Here is an 18,764-nt window from a genome sequence, read left to right as displayed (position 1 = left end):
GTCCTGTCAGTGTGTAGAGTCCTGTCAGTGTGTAGAGTCCTGTCAGTGAGTAGAGTCCTGTCAGTGTGTAGAGTCCTGTCAGTGTGTAGAGTCTTGTCAGTGTGTAGAGTCCTGTTGTCAGTGTGTAGAGTCCTGTCAGTGTGTAGAGTCCTGTCAGTGTGTAGAGTCCTGTCAGTGTGTAGAGTCCTGTCAGTGTGTAGAGTCCTGTCAGTGAGTAGAGTCTTGTCAGTGTGTAGAGTCCTGTTGTCAGTGTGCAGAGTCCTGTCAGTGTACATAGAGAAAATAAAAGGTCAATAACGATACAGGGTTAACTCAGAGAGTCCGTGTTGCTGTATTGTAGCTATTTATCAGTCTTATTGCTTAAGGGTAGAAGCTGTTCAAGAGCTTGTGGGGTGCCAGACTTGATGCACCGGTACCGCTTGCTGTGCAGAAGCAGAGAGAACAGTCTGTGGCTTGGTTGGCTGGAGCCTTTAACCATTTTCCTGGCCTTCCTTCCACACCGCCTGATATAGAGGTCCTGGATGGCAGGGAGCTTGGCCCCAGTGATGTACTGGGCTTAACTACATATTTTAGAGTGGCTTTATTTTTGGTCCCCAGCAGAAGGTGCACGTTTCTATTGATCATGCTGTTTAATCAGCGTGTTGAGCCAGGCAGCGAACAGTGCTGAGCTGTTCCCCAGTCACAGGCCAGGGAATTGGATGGACTAGGTACTGAGGTGCCGTTCCCCTCAGCTGGTGGTCTTGTAGCGGATGCGAGCTGCCTGGAGGAGCGGGGTGACGTGAGAGAACTTGGGAAGGTTGAACACTAGACGGGCTGCGGCGTTCTGGATGAGTTGTAGGGGTTTAATGGCACCTGTCAGGTGGATGGATTATCTTGGGAACCTAGGAGAAGTGCCACTAACTGGGATGTAAACTAAGTTTGTTGCCAGGATCACGCCAAATCTGAGGAGGACACAATGGAGTTGTCAACCGTGATGCTCATGGAACATTTCCCCGTGGAAGATCTTTGCCGATTTCAGCTCATGAAACACTGGTCTGCCAGACATGCAAAACATGGGACCAATGTCATGGACCTGTCAACATGAAACATGGTCAATAACGAAACATGGGAACTCAATGAAACATGGGACCAGTCTTATTGAAACATGGGACTTGTGAAACTTGATGGGACCAATGAAACATGGGACCAGTCTGAAACATGGGACCAATGAAACATAGGACCACCTGAAACATGGATGGCAGGGAGCTTGAAACATGGGACCAATAAACATTATTTTTGGTCCCCAGCAGATGAAATCATGCTGACCAATGAAACCTGTCATGGATGGACCAACAATTTACATGTCGTGTTTATATTTTTGTTCAGTATAGTATACTTACTTACTGTGTTCTTCATATTTCTTCTTATTTCTCATGTGTTTTTTCTAGTTTTACATTGTTATTGATTATCGCATTGTTGGGTTTTGAGTTTGAAAGAAAGGCACTTCACTGTCCTTAGGATGTCCCCGGAACATCACACATTTCCCGTATGTTTGTTTATACAGCACTGTAAATATTATCCAACATGTCCTCACCTGGGATTTGAACTCACAACCTCTTGGTTCACAGCGTTACAATCCTCCTGTTAAGCCACCATGTCTTTGTCAGTGAGTGATTTCACCTGTATTAAATGATTTCACTATGGACTTCAAAGTCAATCCCAGACGGGGTCATATTGAAGGGACAGTACTATCCCAGACGGGGTCATATTGAAGGGACAGTACTATCCCAGACGGGGTCATATTAAAGGGACAGTACTATCCCAGACGGGGTCATATTGAAGGGACAGTACTATCCCAGACGGGGTCATATTAAAGGGACAGTACTATCCCAGACGGGGTCATATTGAAGGGACAGTACTATCCCAGACGGGGTCATATTGAAGGGACAGTACTATCCCAGACAGGGTCATATTGAAGGGTTTGAAGGGTTGTTTATTGGAGGATTGTTTAACCGATGTTGTGGGCTAATTCAACCATCGCAGAGGAAACCATGAATTCACATTACTACTGCTGCTGCCATCACCACCAAACATGTAATGAATCGTCATGTCACAAATCAATTGCTGGTCAGACTCCCTCTAGTCATTTGTGTGTCTTAATTATTTAATCAAACCGTGTGCGTAAAGAATCAGACAAGCTCAGTGAATATAGTTGATTTCATTAAAACACATAGGATGTGTCAATATATGGAAAAATACATGTCTAAAAATGTCAACCAATCGATTGGAACAGAAAACTCTTGTCAACCAATCGATTGGAACAGAAAACTCTTGTCAACCAATCGATTGGAACAGAAAACTCTTGTCAACCAATCGATTGGAACAGAAAACTCTTGTCAACCAATCGATTGGAACAGAAAACTCTTGTCAACCAATCGATTGGAACAGAAAACTCTTGGTCGACCAAGATTTGTTTTAGTCTTGGACAGCCCTGTTATATTTACCACCTCGATCCTATTTCAGTAATAGTGAAATCAGACCTTGCTGAGTATCTGATAGTCTACCATTTATGTAGGAGTGGTTAAAACACGCTAATAATGGTCCTCTGAGTACATCGAAAAAGGTCTGATATTCCTCCACTGGTGTGCCATCCAGCCCTGGAGTTTGGCAAACCTCCACTGGTATGCCATCCAGCCCTGGAGTTTGGCAAACCTCCACTGGTATTCTATCCAGCCCTGGAGTTTGGTATACTTCCACTGGTATGCCCTCCAGCCCTGGAGTTTGGTATACTTCCACTGGTATGCCCTCCAGCCCTGGAGTTTGGTATACTTCCACTGGTATGCCATCCAGCCCTGGAGTTTGGTAAACCTCCACTGGTATGCCATCCAGCCCTGGAGTTTGATAAACCTCCACTGGTATTCTATCCAGCCCTGGAGTTTGGTATACTTCCACTGGTATGCCATCCAGCCCTGGAGTTTGGTAAACCTCCCCTGGTATGCCATCCAGCCCTGGAGTTTGGTAAACCTCCACTGGTATGCCATCCAGCCCTGGAGTTTGGTAAACCTCCACTGGTATGCTATCCAGCCCTGGAGTTTGGTAAACCTCCACTGGTATGCTATCCAGCCCTGGAGTTTGGTAAACCTCCACTGGTATTCCATCCAGCCCTGGAGTTTGGTAAACCTCGACTGGTATGCCCTCCAGCCCTGGAGTTTTCCCAGACTTAAAGGCTTTAATTGTATCAAGAAGTTCCTCCTCTGTAATTCACCTTCACATGAGTTTTTCTGTATGGCTGTTAATGTTACATTATTAATAGAAACACATTCTGGCAGTTAACTTCAGTTAGTGGAAATGAAGGAGACTGAAATGAAAACATATGCTTAAAGTACTTTGCTTCCTCTTTCTAAATATTGTTTGGTCAATCATGGGTGACTCTGTCATTTGTAACAAGTTTCTGTTAGTTATATTTGGTAGCATTTAAAATAAAAACATTTTAAAGGTTTTGCTGTGGGATCCTCTCACAGAAGCCTGGACTCTGACACTGATTCCTAGCTGACAACACAGGGAGCCACAGATGTGAGTCGGTCTTGTGGAATTGGCTTTTTCACCACGGGAATGATGGAGCGTCAGAGAGAGACTTGTTATTTCACATGATTCCGTCCTGAGCTACATGGTTGTTGCCCCATTGGTTCCATCTCACGTAGACCAAGTCAGTTAGTAGTTATGTGTGTCATGTTTTTCTGGGAAAAGTTATTTAACCGCCAGAAATAAATTCATAATAAGTGTGAGATTGTTTCCCAGATTTGTCAAATCCTCATTGTGTTGCTGTATGGTAGTTACTGTATGGTAGTTACTGTTGTGTTGCTGTATGGTAGTTACTGTTGTGTTGCTGTATGGTAGTTACTGTTGTGTTGCTGTATGGTAGTTACTGTATGGTAGTTACTGTATGGTAGTTACTGTTGTGTTGCTGTATGGTAGTTACTGTTGTGTTGCTGTATGGTAGTTACTGTATGGTAGTTACTGTATGGTAGTTACTGTTGTGTTGCTGTATGGTAGTTACTGTATGGTAGTTACTGTATAGTAGTTACTGTATGGTAGTTACTGTATGGTAGTTACTGTTGTGTTGCTGTATGGTAGTTACTGTATGGTAGTTACTGTATAGTAGTTACTGTATGGTAGTTACTGTATAGTAGTTACTGTATAGTAGTTACTGTATGGTAGTTACTGTATGGTAGTTACTGTTGTGTTGCTGTATGGTAGTTACTGTATGGTAGTTACTGTTGTGTTGCTGTATGGTAGTTACTGTATGGTAGTTACTGTATGGTAGTTACTGTATGGTAGTTACTGTTGTGTTGCTGTATGGTAGTTACTGTATGGTAGTTACTGTATGGTAGTTACTGTACGGTAGTTACTGTACGGTAGTTACTGTATGGTAGTTACTGTATGGTAGTTACTGTATGGTAGTTACTGTATGGTAGTTACTGTATGGTAGTTACTGTTGTGTTGCTGTATGGTAGTTACTGTATGGTAGTTACTGTATGGTAGTTACTGTATGGTAGTTACTGTATGGTAGTTACTGTTGTGTTGCTGTATGGTAGTTACTGTATGGTAGTTACTGTATGGTAGTTACTGTATGGTAGTTACTGTATGGTAGTTACTGTTGTGTTGCTGTATGGTAGTTACTGTGTGGTAGTTACTGTATGGTAGTTACTGTATGGTAGTTACTGTTGTGCTGCTGTATGGTAGTTACTGTATGGTAGTTACTGTATGGTAGTTACTGTTGTGTTGCTGTATGGTAGTTACTGTATGGTAGTTACTGTTGTGTTGCTGTTTTTGGTAGTTACTGTATGGTAGTTACTGTATGGTAGTTACTGTTGTGTTGCTGTTTTTGGTAGTTACTGTATGGTAGTTACTGTTGTGTTGCTGTTTTTGGTAGTTACTGTATGGTAGTTACTGTATGGTAGTTACTGTATGGTAGTTACTGTTACTGTTGCTGTATGCTGTATGGTAGTTACTGTAGTTACTGTATGGTAGTTACTGTTGTGTTGCTGTTTTTGGTAGTTACTGTATGGTAGTTACTGTATGGTAGTTACTGTTGTGTTGCTGTTTTTGGTAGTTACTGTATGGTAGTTACTGTATGGTAGTTACTGTATGGTAGTTACTGTTGTGTTGCTGTTTTTGGTAGTTAATGTTGTGCTGCTGTTTTTGGTAGTTACTGTTGTGTTGCTGTTTTTGGTAGTTACTGTATGGTAGTTACTGTATGGTAGTTACTGTTGTGTTGCTGTTTTGGTAGTTACTGTTGTGTTGCTGTTTTTGGTAGTTACTGTATGGTAGTTACTGTATGGTAGTTACTGTTGTGTTGCTGTTTTGGTAGTTACTGTATGGTAGTTACTGTTGTGTTGCTGTATGGTAGTTACTGTTGTGTTACTGTATGGTAGTTACTCTTGTGTTGCTGTTTTGGTAGTTACTGTATGGTAGTTACTGTTGTGTTACTGTATGGTAGTTACTGTTGTGTTGCTGTTTTTGGTAGTTACTGTATGGTAGTTACTGTATGGTAGTTACTGTTGTGTTGCTGTTTTTGGTAGTTACTGTTGTGTTACTGTATGGTAGTTACTGTATGGTAGTTACTGTATGGTAGTTACTGTATGGTAGTTACTGTTGTGTTGCTGTTTTTGGTAGTTACTGTTGTGTTGCTGTATGGTAGTTACTGTATGGTAGTTACTGTATGGTAGTTACTGTTGTGTTGCTGTTTTTGGTAGTTACTGTTGTGTTGCTGTTTTTGGTAGTTACTGTTGTGTTGCTGTTTTTGGTAGTTACTGTTGTGTTGCTGTTTTTGGTAGTTACTGTATGGTAGTTACTGTATGGTAGTTACTGTATGGTAGTTACTGTATGGTAGTTACTGTTGTGTTGCTGTATGGTAGTTACTGTCGTGTTGCTGTTTTTGGTAGTTACTGTATGGTAGTTACTGTATGGTAGTTACTGTTGTGTTGCTGTATGGTAGTTACTGTTGTGTTGCTGTTTTTGGTAGTTACTGTTGTGCTGCTGTATGGTAGTTACTGTATGGTAGTTACTGTATGGTAGTTACTGTATGGTAGTTACTGTATGGTAGTTACTGTTGTGCTGCTGTTTTTGGTAGTTACTGTTGTGTTGCTGTTTTGGTAGTTACTGTATGGTAGTTACTGTTGTGTTGCTGTTTTTGGTAGTTACTGTATGGTAGTTACTGTATGGTAGTTACTGTTGTGTTGCTGTTTTGGCAGTTACTGTATGGTAGTTACTGTTGTGTTGCTGTTTTGATAGTTACTGTATGGTAGTTACTGTTGTGTTGCTGTATGGTAGTTACTGTTGTGTTACTGTATGGTAGTTACTGTTGTGTTGCTGTATGGTAGTTACTGTTGTGTTGCTGTATGGTAGTTACTGTTGTGTTGCTGTATGGTAGTTACTGTTGTGTTACTGTATGGTAGTTACTGTATGGTAGTTACTGTTGTGCTGCTGTTTTGATAGTTACTGTCAGTCTGAGCAGCAGTCCTGTGTGCAGCCATCTATCCAGGTAGAATTCACTGAGTACATCACTCTCCAGCCATCCATCCATCTATCCAGGTAGAATTAACTGAGTACATCACTCTCCAGCCATCCATCCAGCCAGGTGGAATTCACTGAGTACATCACTCTCCAGCCATCTATCCAGGTATAATTCACTGAGGACATCCCCTCTCCAACCATCCATCCAGCCAGGTAAAATTAACTGAGTACATCACTCTCCATCCATCCAGGTAGAATTCACTGAGTACATCACTCTCCATCCATCCAGGTAGAATTCACTGAGTACATCACTCTCCAGCCATCCAGGTAGAATTCACTGAGTACATCACTCTCCAGCCATCCAGGTAGAATTCACTGAGTACATCACTCTCCATCCATCCAGGTAGAATTTACTGAGTATATCACTCTCCAGCCATCCAGGTAGAATTCACTGAGTACATCACTCTCCATCCATCCAGGTAGAATTAACTGAGTACATCACTCTCCAGCCATCCATCCATCCAGGTAGAATTCACTGAGTACCTCACTCTCCAGCCATCCAGGTAGAATTCACTGAGTACATCACTCTCCAGCCATCCAGGTAGAATTCACTGAGTACATCACTCTCCATCCATCCAGGTAGAATTTACTGAGTATATCACTCTCCAGCCATCCAGGTAGAATTCACTGAGTACATCACTCTCCATCCATCCAGGTAGAATTCACTGAGTACATCACTCTCCATCCATCCAGGTAGAATTCACTGAGTACATCACTCTCCAGCCATCCAGGTAGAATTCACTGAGTACATCACTCTCCAGTGCATTCGGAAAGTGTTTAGACCCCTTGACCTTTTCCACACTTTGTTGTGTGGATGCAATAACCAACAATAAGAACCAATGCAATAAGAACCAATAAGAACCAATAAGAATAGAGACAACCTTGTCCTCTTTCAATTACAAATCTAATGACATGGCTAGGAGATATACTGTAGTAAAGTATCTAGGGGGATTTTTATTTAGCTGAGCCTGCTAGCTAAATTTGATATAGCTAGCTAATGCTACTAACGTGCAACTGACTTGGTATCCCCTTTCCCTAACAACTGAATGCATTCAACCGAAATATGTTTTCTGCATTTAACCAAACCTTTCTGAATCATCAGCACCCAGGGAGGTGGGGGTGAACTGCTTTGCTCAAGGGCAGAACGGAACATTAGTCCACCTTGCCAGCTCGGGGATTCAAACAAGTGACGTTTGGTTAATACCTCAACTCTTTAACAGGCTGCCTACCACCTCTAATGCTAGCTAGCTAGCAGGTGTTATGAAAGTATCTTAAATAACGCTTAAGGTAGACATGTAATCTTGCTGAACACTTCACTAATTTACATTTCCAGAAATAAAGGTTAATTTACCCATTGTTCGCTGGACAGTGGCATCACTACCAAACAATAGTGCACATTTGAATTAAAGGAAAAATACACATTTCTTACATTTTTCCCAGACCACAAAAATGGTCCCTTGGTGTAGGGACAGAGGTTGTGGTTGAGCTGTTAACCCTTCTCTCCTGATTGACCCTGTGGTTCAGCTGTTAACCCTTCTCTCCTGATTGACCCTGTGGTTGAGCTGTTAACCCTTCTCTCCTGATTGACCCTGTGGTTCAGCTGTTAACCCTTCTCTCCTGATTGACCCTGTGGTTCAGCTGTTAACCCCTTCTCTCCTGATTGACCCTGTGGTTCAGCTGTTAACCCCTTCTCTCCTGATTGACCCTGTGGTTCAGCTGTTAACCCTTCTCTCCTGATTGACCCTGTGGTTCAGCTGTTAACCCCTTCTCTCCTGATTGACCCTGTGGTTCAGCTGTTAACCCCTTCTCTCCTGATTGACCCTGTGGTTTAGCTGTTCAAATCAAATCAAATCAAATCAAATGTATTTATATAGCCCTTCGTACATCAGCTGATATCTCAAAGTGCTGTACAGAAACCCAGCCTAAAACCCCAAACAGCAAACAATGCAGGTGTAAAAGCACGGTGGCTAGGAAAAACTCCCTAGAAAGGCCAAAACCTAGGAAGAAACCTAGAGAGGAACCGGGCTATGTGGGTGGCCAGTCCTCTTCTGGCTGTGCCGGGTAGAGATTATAACAGAACATGACCAAGATGTTCAAATGTTCATAAATGACCAGCATGGTCAAATAATAATAAGGCAGAACAGTTGAAACTGGAGCAGCAGCACAGTCAGGTGGACTGGGGACAGCAAGGAGCCATCATGTCAGGTAGTCCTGGGGCACGGTCCTAGGGCTCAGGTCCTCCGAGAGAGAGAAAGAAAGAGAGAATTAGAGAGAGCATATGTGGGGTGGCCAGTCCTCTTCTGGCTGTGCCGGGTGGAGATTATAACAGAACGTGGCCAAGATGTTCAAATGTTCATAAATGTTAACCCCTTCTCTCCTGATTGACCCTGTGGTTCAGCTATTAACTCATTTTTATCCTTCTCCTCCGCCTCTGTAATCTCTGCAGGAGTCGCAAGATCCAGATCAGGAACATTCCCCCTCATCTACAGTGGGAGGTGAGTCAGTCAGTCAGTCAGGCTGTGCCTGGTGTTATAGTCTTTGGGGGTTTGCTCGATTTCATTTTGGATTTCAAGTTTGAGGTTGGTTCTGTTTAGGTGTGGCTTGCCCTGATTGTAATCATTCTCATTGGCCAGGATGTGTAGGACCTGTCGCCTCGTTAGTTAGTATTTTGTTTCAGCTGTGCTGGCCCAGAGCGGCTGGCCATGAGAGTTTCAGCTGTGCTGGCACAGAGCGGTTGGCCCTGAGCTCCAGGGGCCATGAGAAGAGATGTTAGTTTTGTGGGATCCCTGTTTAGCTTGTCCTCTGTGTGTGATTAAAAACAAAGTGTGGTGAGGGCTTGGACAGTGTCCCTGTGTGGTGAGGGCTTGGACAGTGTCCCTGTGTGGTGAGGGCTTGGACAGTGTTCCTGTGTGGTGAGGGCTAGGACATTGTCCCTGTGTGGTGGTGTGGTGAGGGCTAGGACAGTGTTCCTGTGTGGTGGTGTGGTGAGGGCTAGGACAGTGTTCCTGTGTGGTGAGGGCTAGGACAGTGTTCCTGTGTGGTGGTGTGGTGAGGGCTAGGACAGTGTCCCTGTGCCCATGTTTACAGATTTAGGGTTGTACCTGGTTGGTTCCTTGATAATTTGTGTAAGATTGAAGGCATCTAGCTGTCTCTGACATCATGACATCAGCCTAACAGTAACACTAACCCAGCAGTCAAGGGCTCTTAACACACTAATCCAGATGAGCAGAGAGCCACCCAGGGCTAACAGTAACTCAGCCTTAACCCAGGGCTGACAGTAACTCAGCCTTAACCCAGGGCTGACAGTAACTCAGCCTTGAACCCAGGGCTGACAGTAACTCAGCCTTAACCCAGGGCTGACAGTAACTCAGCCTTAACCCAGGGCTGACAGTAACTCAGCCTTAACCCAGGGCTGACAGTAACTCAGCCGTATCCCAGGGCTGACAGTAACTCAGCCGTATCCCAGGGCTGACAGTAACTCAGCCGTATCCCAGGGCTGACAGTAACTCAGCCTTAACCCAGGGCTAACAGTAACTCAGCCTTAACCCAGGGCTGACAGTAACTCAGCCTTAACCCAGGGCTGACAGTAACTCAGCCTTAACCCAGGGCTGACAGTAACTCAGCCTTAACCCAGGGCTGACAGTAACTCAGCCGTATCCCAGGGCTGACAGTAACTCAGCCGTATCCCAGGGCTGACAGTAACTCAGCCGTATCCCAGGGCGGACAGTAACTCAGCCGAATCCCAGGGCTGACAGTAACTCAGCCGAATCCCAGGGCTGACAGTAACTCAGCCGTATCCCAGGGCTGACAGTAACTCAGCCGTATCCCAGGGCTGACAGTAACTCAGCCGAATCCCAGGGCTGACAGTAACTCAGCCGTGTCCCAGGGCTGACAGGAACTCAGCCGTAACCCAGGGCTGACAGTAACTCAGCCGTGCCCCAGGGCTGACAGTAACTCAGCCGTGCCCCAGGGCTGACAGTAACTCAGCCGTATCCCAGGGCTGACAGTAACTCAGCCGTATCCCAGGGCTGACAGTAACTCAGCCGTAACCCAGGGCTGACAGTAACTCAGCCGTATCCCAGGGCTGACAGTAACTCAGCCGTGTCCCAGGGCTGACAGTAACTCAGCCGTGTCCCAGGGCTGACAGTAACTCAGCCGTGTCCCAGGGCTGACAGTAACTCAGCCGTGTCCCAGGACTGACAGTAACTCAGCCGTAACCCAGGGCTAACAGTAACTCAGCCGTAACCCAGGGCTAACAGTAACTCAGCCCTGTCCCAGGGCTGACAGTAACTCAGCCGTGTCCCAGGGCTGACAGTAACTCAGCCGTGTCCCAGGGCTGACAGTAACTCAGCCGTAACCCAGGGCTAACAGTAACTCAGCCGTAACCCAGGGCTAACAGTAACTCAGCCCTAACCCAGGGCTGACAGTAACTCAGCCGTGTCCCAGGGCTGTCAGTAACTCAGCCGTGTCCCAGGGCTAACAGTAACTCAGCCCTAACCCAGGGCTGACAGTAACTCAGCCGTAACCCAGGGCTGACAGTAACTGTGTGTGTAATTGATTGTGTTCCGTCTTTCCCTCAGGTTTTGGACGGCCTTCTAGCTCAGTATGGTACTGTAGACAACGTGGAACAAGGTGAGACATTACAATACATTATCTTTTATATCATTAGAATCTTTTCAACTGTTTTTTTTCCTTAAATATTATCGATATGATTTTTAAATACACGAAAGTAAGTCGACACCCCTTCACATTAGTGGATCCGGTTATTTCAGCCACACCCTTTGCTGACAGGTGTCAAATCCGTTTCTATGGCCAAGCAGCCGCACGCAGCCGGCTGGAGGGGTGTAAAGCTCGTCGCCGTGGGCTCTAGAGCAGTGGAAATGCGTTCTCTGGAGTGATGAATCACGCTTCACCATCTGGCAGTCCGACGGATGAATCTGGTTTTGGCAGATGCCAGGAGAATGCTACCTGCCCGAATGCATAGTGCCAACATTAAAGTTTGGTGGATGAGGAATAATGGTCTAGGGCTGTTTTTCATGGTTGGGACTTTGCCCCTTAGTTCCAGTGAAGGGAAATTGAAAACGCTACAGAATATAATGACATTCTAGACTATTCTGTGCTTCCAACTTTGTGGCAAAAGTTTGGGGAAGGCCTGTTTCAGCAATGCCTCTGTGCAGAAAGCGAAGTCCCTACAGAAATGGTTTGTCGAGATCTACCTCTATCACTACCTCATACTCCACCACTACCTCTGCCACTAAATCTACCTCTGCCACTAAATCTACCTCTGCCACTAAATCTACCTCTGCCACTAAATCTACCTCTGCCACTAAATCTACCTCTGCCACTAAATCTACCTCTGCCAATACCTCTACCTATACCAGTACCACTAAATCTACCTCTACCACTAAATCTACTTCTACCACTAAATCTACTTCTACCTCTACCACTAAATCTACCTCTACCACTAAATCTACTTCTACCTCTACCACTAAATCTACCTCTACCACTAAATCTACTTCTACCACTAAATCTACTTCTACCTCTACCACTAAATTTACCTCTACCTCTACCACTAAATCTACCTCTACCACTAAATCTACCTCTACCACCACTAAATCTACCTCTAACCCCTAAATCTACCTCTACCACTAAATCTACCTCTACCACTACCACTAAATCTACCACTACCTCTGCCTATACCACTAAATCTATGTCTACCTCTCTCACTAAATCTACCTCTACCTCTACCTCTACCACTACCACAACTGTGTAGCTCAGTTGGTAGAGCGTGGCGCTTGTAACGCCAGGGTAGTGGGTTCGATCCCCGGGACCACCCATACGTAGAATGTATGCACACATAACTGTAAGTCGCTTTGGATAAAAGCGTCTGCTAAATGGCATATATTATTATTATATTATTATTAAATCTGCATCTACCTCTACCACTACCACTAAATCTACCTCTACCACTAAATCTACCTCTACCACTAAATCTACCACTACCACTAAATCTACCTCTACCACTAAATCTACCCCTACCTCTACCACTAAATCTACCTCTACCACTACCTCTGCCTATACCATCCACAGTTACCATGGACACAGAAACAGAGGTGGTGTTTCTAACCCTATAAGCCTATCTTTCTCTCTCTCTCATTCTCCATCCACAGTTACCATGGACACAGAAACAGAGGTGGTGTTTCTAACCCTATAACCCTTTCTCTCTCTCTCTCTCTCTCTCTCTCTCATTCTCCATCCACAGTTACCATGGACACAGAAACAGAGGTGGTGTTTCTAACCCTATAACCCTTTCTCTCTCTCTCTCATTCTCCATCCACAGTTACCATGGACACAGAAACAGCGGTGGTGTTTCTAACCCTATAACCCTTTCTCTCTCTCTCTCTCTCATTCTCCATCCACAGTTACCATGGACACAGAAACAGAGGTGGTGTTTCTAACCCTATAACCCTTTCTCTCTCATTCTCCATCCACAGTTACCATGGACACAGAAACAGAGGTGGTGTTTCTAACCCTATAACCCTTTCTCTCTCTCTCTCTCATTCTCCATCCACAGTTACCATGGACACAGAAACAGAGGTGGTGTTTCTAACCCTATGACCCTTTCTCTCTCTCTCTCATTCTCCATCCACAGTTACCATGGACACAGAAACAGAGGTGGTGTTTCTAACCCTATAACCCTTTCTCTCTCTCTCTCTCATTCTCCATCCACAGTTACCATGGACACAGAAACAGAGGTGGTGTTTCTAACCCTATAACCCTTTCTCTCTCTCTCTCATTCTCCATCCACAGTTACCATGGACACAGAAACAGCGGTGGTGTTTCTAACCCTATAACCCTTTCTCTCTCTCTCTCTCATTCTCCATCCACAGTTACCATGGACACAGAAACAGAGGTGGTGTTTCTAACCCTATAACCCTTTCTCTCTCATTCTCCATCCACAGTTACCATGGACACAGAAACAGCGATGGTGTTTCTAGCCCTATAACCCTTTCTCTCTCATTCTCCATCCACAGTTACCACGGATACAGAAACAGCTGTGGTGAATGCCACATACTCAACCAAGGAGGAGGCCAAAGTGTGAGTAGAGTCATCTGTCGTTGGTATTACTGTGTTTAAATGATGTCCCACCTGTCACTATCAGTATGGCAGAAACGTTAGAATATTTTTTCAACGAGGGGATAATTAGTCTAAGACTAGTCAGATATGCTCAGACAGTGTTTTGGCACTGAAGAAGAGTATCAGAGCCACCCTAACCCTTTCTATATATTTTTTTACCTTTATTTAACTCGGCAACTCAGAGCCCTTGCCCTCTCCTTTTCTAACTCTTCCTCTCGTTAACCCTAACCCTCTCCTCTCACAGAGCCATAGAGAAGTTGACTCTTCTGTTCTCTCTCAGAGCCATAGAGAAGTTGACTCTCCTCTCCCCTCACAGAGCCATAGAGAAGTTGACTCTCCTCTCCCCTCACAGAGCCATAGAGAAGTTGACTCTTCTGTTCTCTCTCAGAGCCATAGAGAAGTTGACTCTCCTCTCCCTCTCAGAGCCATAGAGAAGTTGGCTCTCCTCTCCCCTCACAGAGCCATAGAGAAGTTGACTCTCCTCTCCTCTCACAGAGCCATAGAGAAGTTGACTCTCCTCTCCTCTCACAGAGCCATAGAGAAGTTGGCTCTCCTCTCCCCTCGCAGAGCCATAGAGAAGTTGACTCTTCTGTTCTCTCTCAGAGCCATAGAGAAGTTGACTCTCCTCTCCCTCTCAGAGCCATAGAGAAGTTGGCTCTCCTCTCCCTCTCAGAGCCATAGAGAAGTTGGCTCTCCTCTCCCCTCACAGAGCCATAGAGAAGTTGACTCTTCTGTTCTCTCTCAGAGCCATAGAGAAGTTGACTCTCCTCTCCCCTCACAGAGCCATAGAGAAGTTGACTCTCCTCTCCCTCTCAGAGCCATAGAGAAGTTGGCTCTCCTCTCCCCTCACAGAGCCATAGAGAAGTTGACTCTCCTCTCCTCTCACAGAGCCATAGAGAAGTTGACTCTCCTCTCCCCTCACAGAGCCATAGAGAAGTTGACTCTTCTGTTCTCTCTCAGAGCCATAGATAAGTTGACTCTCCTCTCCCTCTCAGAGCCATAGAGAAGTTGGCTCTCCTCTCCCCTCACAGAGCCATAGAGAAGTTGACTCTCCTCTCCTCTCACAGAGCCATAGAGAAGTTGACTCTCCTCTCCCCTCACAGAGCCATAGAGAAGTTGACTCTTTTGTTCTCTCACAGAGCCATAGAGAAGTTGGCTCTCCTCTCCCCTCACAGAGCCATAGAGAAGTTGACTCTCCTCTCCCCTCACAGAGCCATAGAGAAGTTGACTCTCCTCTCCCCTCACAGAGCCATAGAGATGTTGACTCTCCTCTCCCCTCTCAGAGCCATAGAGAAGTTGACTCTCCTCTCCCCTCTCAGAGCCATAGAGAAGTTGGCTCTCCTCTCCCCTCACAGAGCCATTGAGAAGTTGACTCTCCTCTCCCCTCTCAGAGCCATAGAGAAGTTGACTCTCCTCTCCCCTCACAGAGCCATAGAGAAGTTGACTATCCTCTCCTCTCACAGAGCCATAGAGAAATTGACTCCCCCTCTCAGAGCCATAGAGAAATTGAGTCTCCTCTCACAGAGCCATAGAGAAATTGACTCTCCCCTCTCAGAGCCATAGAGAAATTGACTCTCCTCTCCCTCACAGAGCCATAGAGAAATGGACTCTTCCCTCTCAGAGCCATAGAGAAATTGACTCTCCTCTCCCTCTCAGAGCCATAGAGAAGTTGACTCTCCTCTCCCCTCTCAGAGCCATAGAGAAGTTGACTCTCCTCTCCCCTCTCAGAGCCATAGAGAAGTTGACTCTCCTCTCCCCCACAGAGCCATAGAGAAGTTGACTCTCCTCTCCCCTTTCAGAGCCATAGAGAAGTTGACTCTCCTCTCCCTCTCAGAGCCATAGAGAAGTTGACTCTCCTCTCCCCTTTCAGAGCCATAGAGAAGTTGACTCTCCTCTCCCCCCACAGAGCCATAGAGAAGTTGACTCTCCTCTCCCCTCACAGAGCCATAGAGAAGTTGACTCTCCTCTCCCCTCACAGAGCCATAGAGAAGTTGACTCTCCTCTCCCCTCTCAGAGCCATAGAGAAGTTGACTCTCCCCTCTCAGAGCCATAGAGAAGTTGACTCTCCTCTCCCCTCACAGAGCCATAGAGAAATTGACTCTCCTCTCCCCCCACAGAGCCATAGAGAAGTTGACTCTCCTCTCCCCTCACAAAGCCATAGAGAAGTTGACTCTCCTCTCCCCTCACAGAGCCATAGAGAAGTTGACTCTCCTCTCCCCTCACAGAGCCATAGAGAAGTTGACTCTCCTCTCCCCTCTCAGAGCCATAGAGATGTTGACTCTCCTCTCCCTCTCAGAGCCATAGAGAAGCTGACTCTCCTCTCCCCTTTCAGAGCCATAGAGAAGTTGACTCTCCTCTCCCCCCACAGAGCCATAGAGAAGTTGACTCTCCTCTCCCCTCACAGAGCCATAGAGAAGTTGACTCTCCTCTCCCCTCACAGAGCCATAGAGAAGTTGACTCTCCTCTCCCCTCACAGAGCCATAGAGAAGTTGACTCTCCTCTCCCCTCTCAGAGCCATAGAGAAGTTGACTCTCCCCTCTCAGAGCCATAGAGAAGTTGACTCTCCTCTCCCCTCACAGAGCCATAGAGAAATTGACTCTCCTCTCCCCTCCCCTCTCAGAGCCATAGAGAGGTTGACTCTCCTCTCCCCTCACAGAGCCATAGAGAAGTTGACTCTCCTCTCCCCTCACAGAGCCATAGAGAAGTTGACTCTCCTCTCCCCCCACAGAGCCATAGAGAAGTTGACGGGTCAGCAGTTTGAGGGCTACTTCTTCAGGGTGTCGTACATCCTGGATATGGATGCAGCTCCGCCCCTACAGGCCCCACGGATGCGTCGGGGATGTCGGTCGTCCAGGGACCAGGACGAGCCCCAGCCAGGGCCCTCGGGGGGCTTCGGAGGGCCCCGACACAAACAGCATGACTTCCCCCTCCGCATGCTGGTCCCCACACAGTTCGTAGGAGCCATCATCGGCAAGGAGGGCCTAACCATCAAGAACGTCACTAAACAGACACAGGCCAAGTACGTTGTTGGATCAGAATGAGTCTATCTGCAATAGACACAGTCCTATGTTGGTCAAATATCCAATATGAAGTATGGGGTTAATTACATTTCAGTTAAATCAGTTGCTGAATTAACATGGCATTGACCCCAAACTTAAATATAATTATGTATGCAGTCTCATCCTTTCAGTGACCTGTCTGTCTCTCTCCCTCAGGGTGGACAGCCTTTCAGTGACCTGTCTGTCTGTCTCCCTCAGGGTGGACAGCCTTTCAGTGACCTGTCTGTCTGTCTCCCTCTGGGTGGACATCCTTTCAGTGACCTGTCTGTCTGTCTCCATCAGGGTGGACAGCCTTTCAGTGACCTGTCTGTCTCCCTCTGGGTGGACATCCTTTCAGTGACCTGTCTGTCTCCCTCAGGGTGGACATCCTTTCAGTGACCTGTCTGTCTCCCTCTGGGTGGACATCCTTTCAGTGACCTGTCTGTCTCCCTCTGGGTGGACATCCTTTCAGTGACCTGTTTGTCTCCCTCTGGGTGGACATCCTTTCAGTGACCTGTCTGTCTGTCTCCCTCTGGGTGGACATCCTTTCAGTGACCTGTCTGTCTGTCTCCCTCTGGGTGGACATCCTTTCAGTGACCTGTCTGTCTGTCTCCCTCTGGGTGGACATCCTTTCAGTGACCTGTCTGTCTCCCTCTGGGTGGACATCCTTTCAGTGACCTGTCTGTCTGTCTCCCTCTGGGTGGACATCCTTTCAGTGACCTGTCTGTCTGTCCATCAGGGTGGACATCCTTTCAGTGACCTGTCTGTCTGTCTCCCTCTGGGTGGACATCCTTTCAGTGACCTGTCTGTCTCCCTCTGGGTAGACATCCTTTCAGTGACCTGTCTGTCTCCCTCTGGGTGGACATCCTTTCAGTGACCTGTCTGTCTGTCTCCCTCTGGGTGGACATCCTTTCAGTGACCTGTCTGTCTCCCTCAGAGTGGACATCCTTTCAGTGACCTGTCTGTCTCCCTCTGGGTGGACAGCCTTTCAGTGACCTGTCTGTCTCCCTCTGGGTGGACATCCTTTCAGTGACATGTCTGTCTGTCTCCCTCTGGGTGGACATCCTTTCAGTGACCTGTCTGTCTCCCTCTGGGTGGACATCCTTTCAGTGACCTGTCTGTCTGTCTCCCTCTGGGTGGACATCCTTTCAGTGACCTGTCTCTCTCCATCAGGGTGGACAGCCTTTCAGTGACCTGTCTGTCTCCCTCTGGGTGGACATCCTTTGAGTGACCTGTCTGTCTGTCTCCCTCTGGGTGGACATCCTTTGAGTGACCTGTCTGTCTGTCTCCCTCTGGGTGGACATCCTTTCAGTGACCTGTCTGTCTCCCTCTGGGTGGACATCCTTTCAGTGACCTGTCTGTCTGTCTCCCTCTGGGTGGACATCCTTTCAGTGACCTGTCTGTCTCCCTCAGAGTGGACATCCTTTCAGTGACCTGTCTGTCTCCCTCTGGGTGGACAGCCTTTCAGTGACCTGTCTCTCTCCATCAGGGTGGACATCCTTTCAGTGACCTGTCTGTCTCTCTCCATCAGGGTGGACAGACTTTCAGTGACCTGTCTGTCTCTCTCCCTCAGGGTGGACATCCTTTCAGTGACCTGTCTGTCTCTCCCTCAGGGTGGACATCCTTTCAGTGACCTGTCTGTCTGTCTCCCTCTGGGTGGACATCCTTTCAGTGACCTGTCTGTCTCCCTCTGGGTGGACATCCTTTCAGTGACCTGTCTGTCTGTCTCCCTCTGGGTGGACATCCTTTCTGTGACCTGTCTCTCTCCATCAGGGTGGACAGCCTTTCAGTGACCTGTCTGTCTCCCTCTGGGTGGACATCCTTTCAGTGACCTGTCTGTCTGTCTCCTCTGGGTGGACATCCTTTCAGTGACCTGTCTGTCTGCCTCTGGGTGGACATCCTTTCAGTGACCTGTCTGTCTGTCTCCCTCTGGGTGGACATCCTTTCAGTGACCTGTCTGTCTGTCTCCCTCTGGGTGGACATCCTTTCAGTGACCTGTCTGTCTCCCTCAGAGTGGACATCCTTTCAGTGACC

General features: G+C 46.7%; 1 protein-coding gene across 1 annotated transcript in view; it reads left to right on the top strand.

Annotated features, from left to right (window-relative positions):
* Window positions 1–18,764, top strand: part of igf2bp2a (insulin-like growth factor 2 mRNA binding protein 2a) — a 67,465-nt gene that overhangs the window by 9,316 nt on the left and 39,385 nt on the right. The window contains exons 3-6 of the mRNA XM_046363959.1: window positions 9,002–9,050; window positions 11,136–11,187; window positions 13,590–13,653; window positions 16,421–16,711. Of these exons, the coding sequence (XP_046219915.1) occupies window positions 9,002–9,050; window positions 11,136–11,187; window positions 13,590–13,653; window positions 16,421–16,711 (456 nt within the window). The remainder of the gene's footprint in view (window positions 1–9,001; window positions 9,051–11,135; window positions 11,188–13,589; window positions 13,654–16,420; window positions 16,712–18,764) is intronic.

Source organism: Oncorhynchus gorbuscha, linkage group LG09, assembly GCF_021184085.1.
Source record: "Oncorhynchus gorbuscha isolate QuinsamMale2020 ecotype Even-year linkage group LG09, OgorEven_v1.0, whole genome shotgun sequence".
Taxonomy (NCBI): domain Eukaryota; kingdom Metazoa; phylum Chordata; class Actinopteri; order Salmoniformes; family Salmonidae; genus Oncorhynchus; species Oncorhynchus gorbuscha.
The sequence above is the reverse complement of the archived record's forward strand: the minus strand, read 5'-3'. Positions and strand labels throughout refer to the sequence as shown.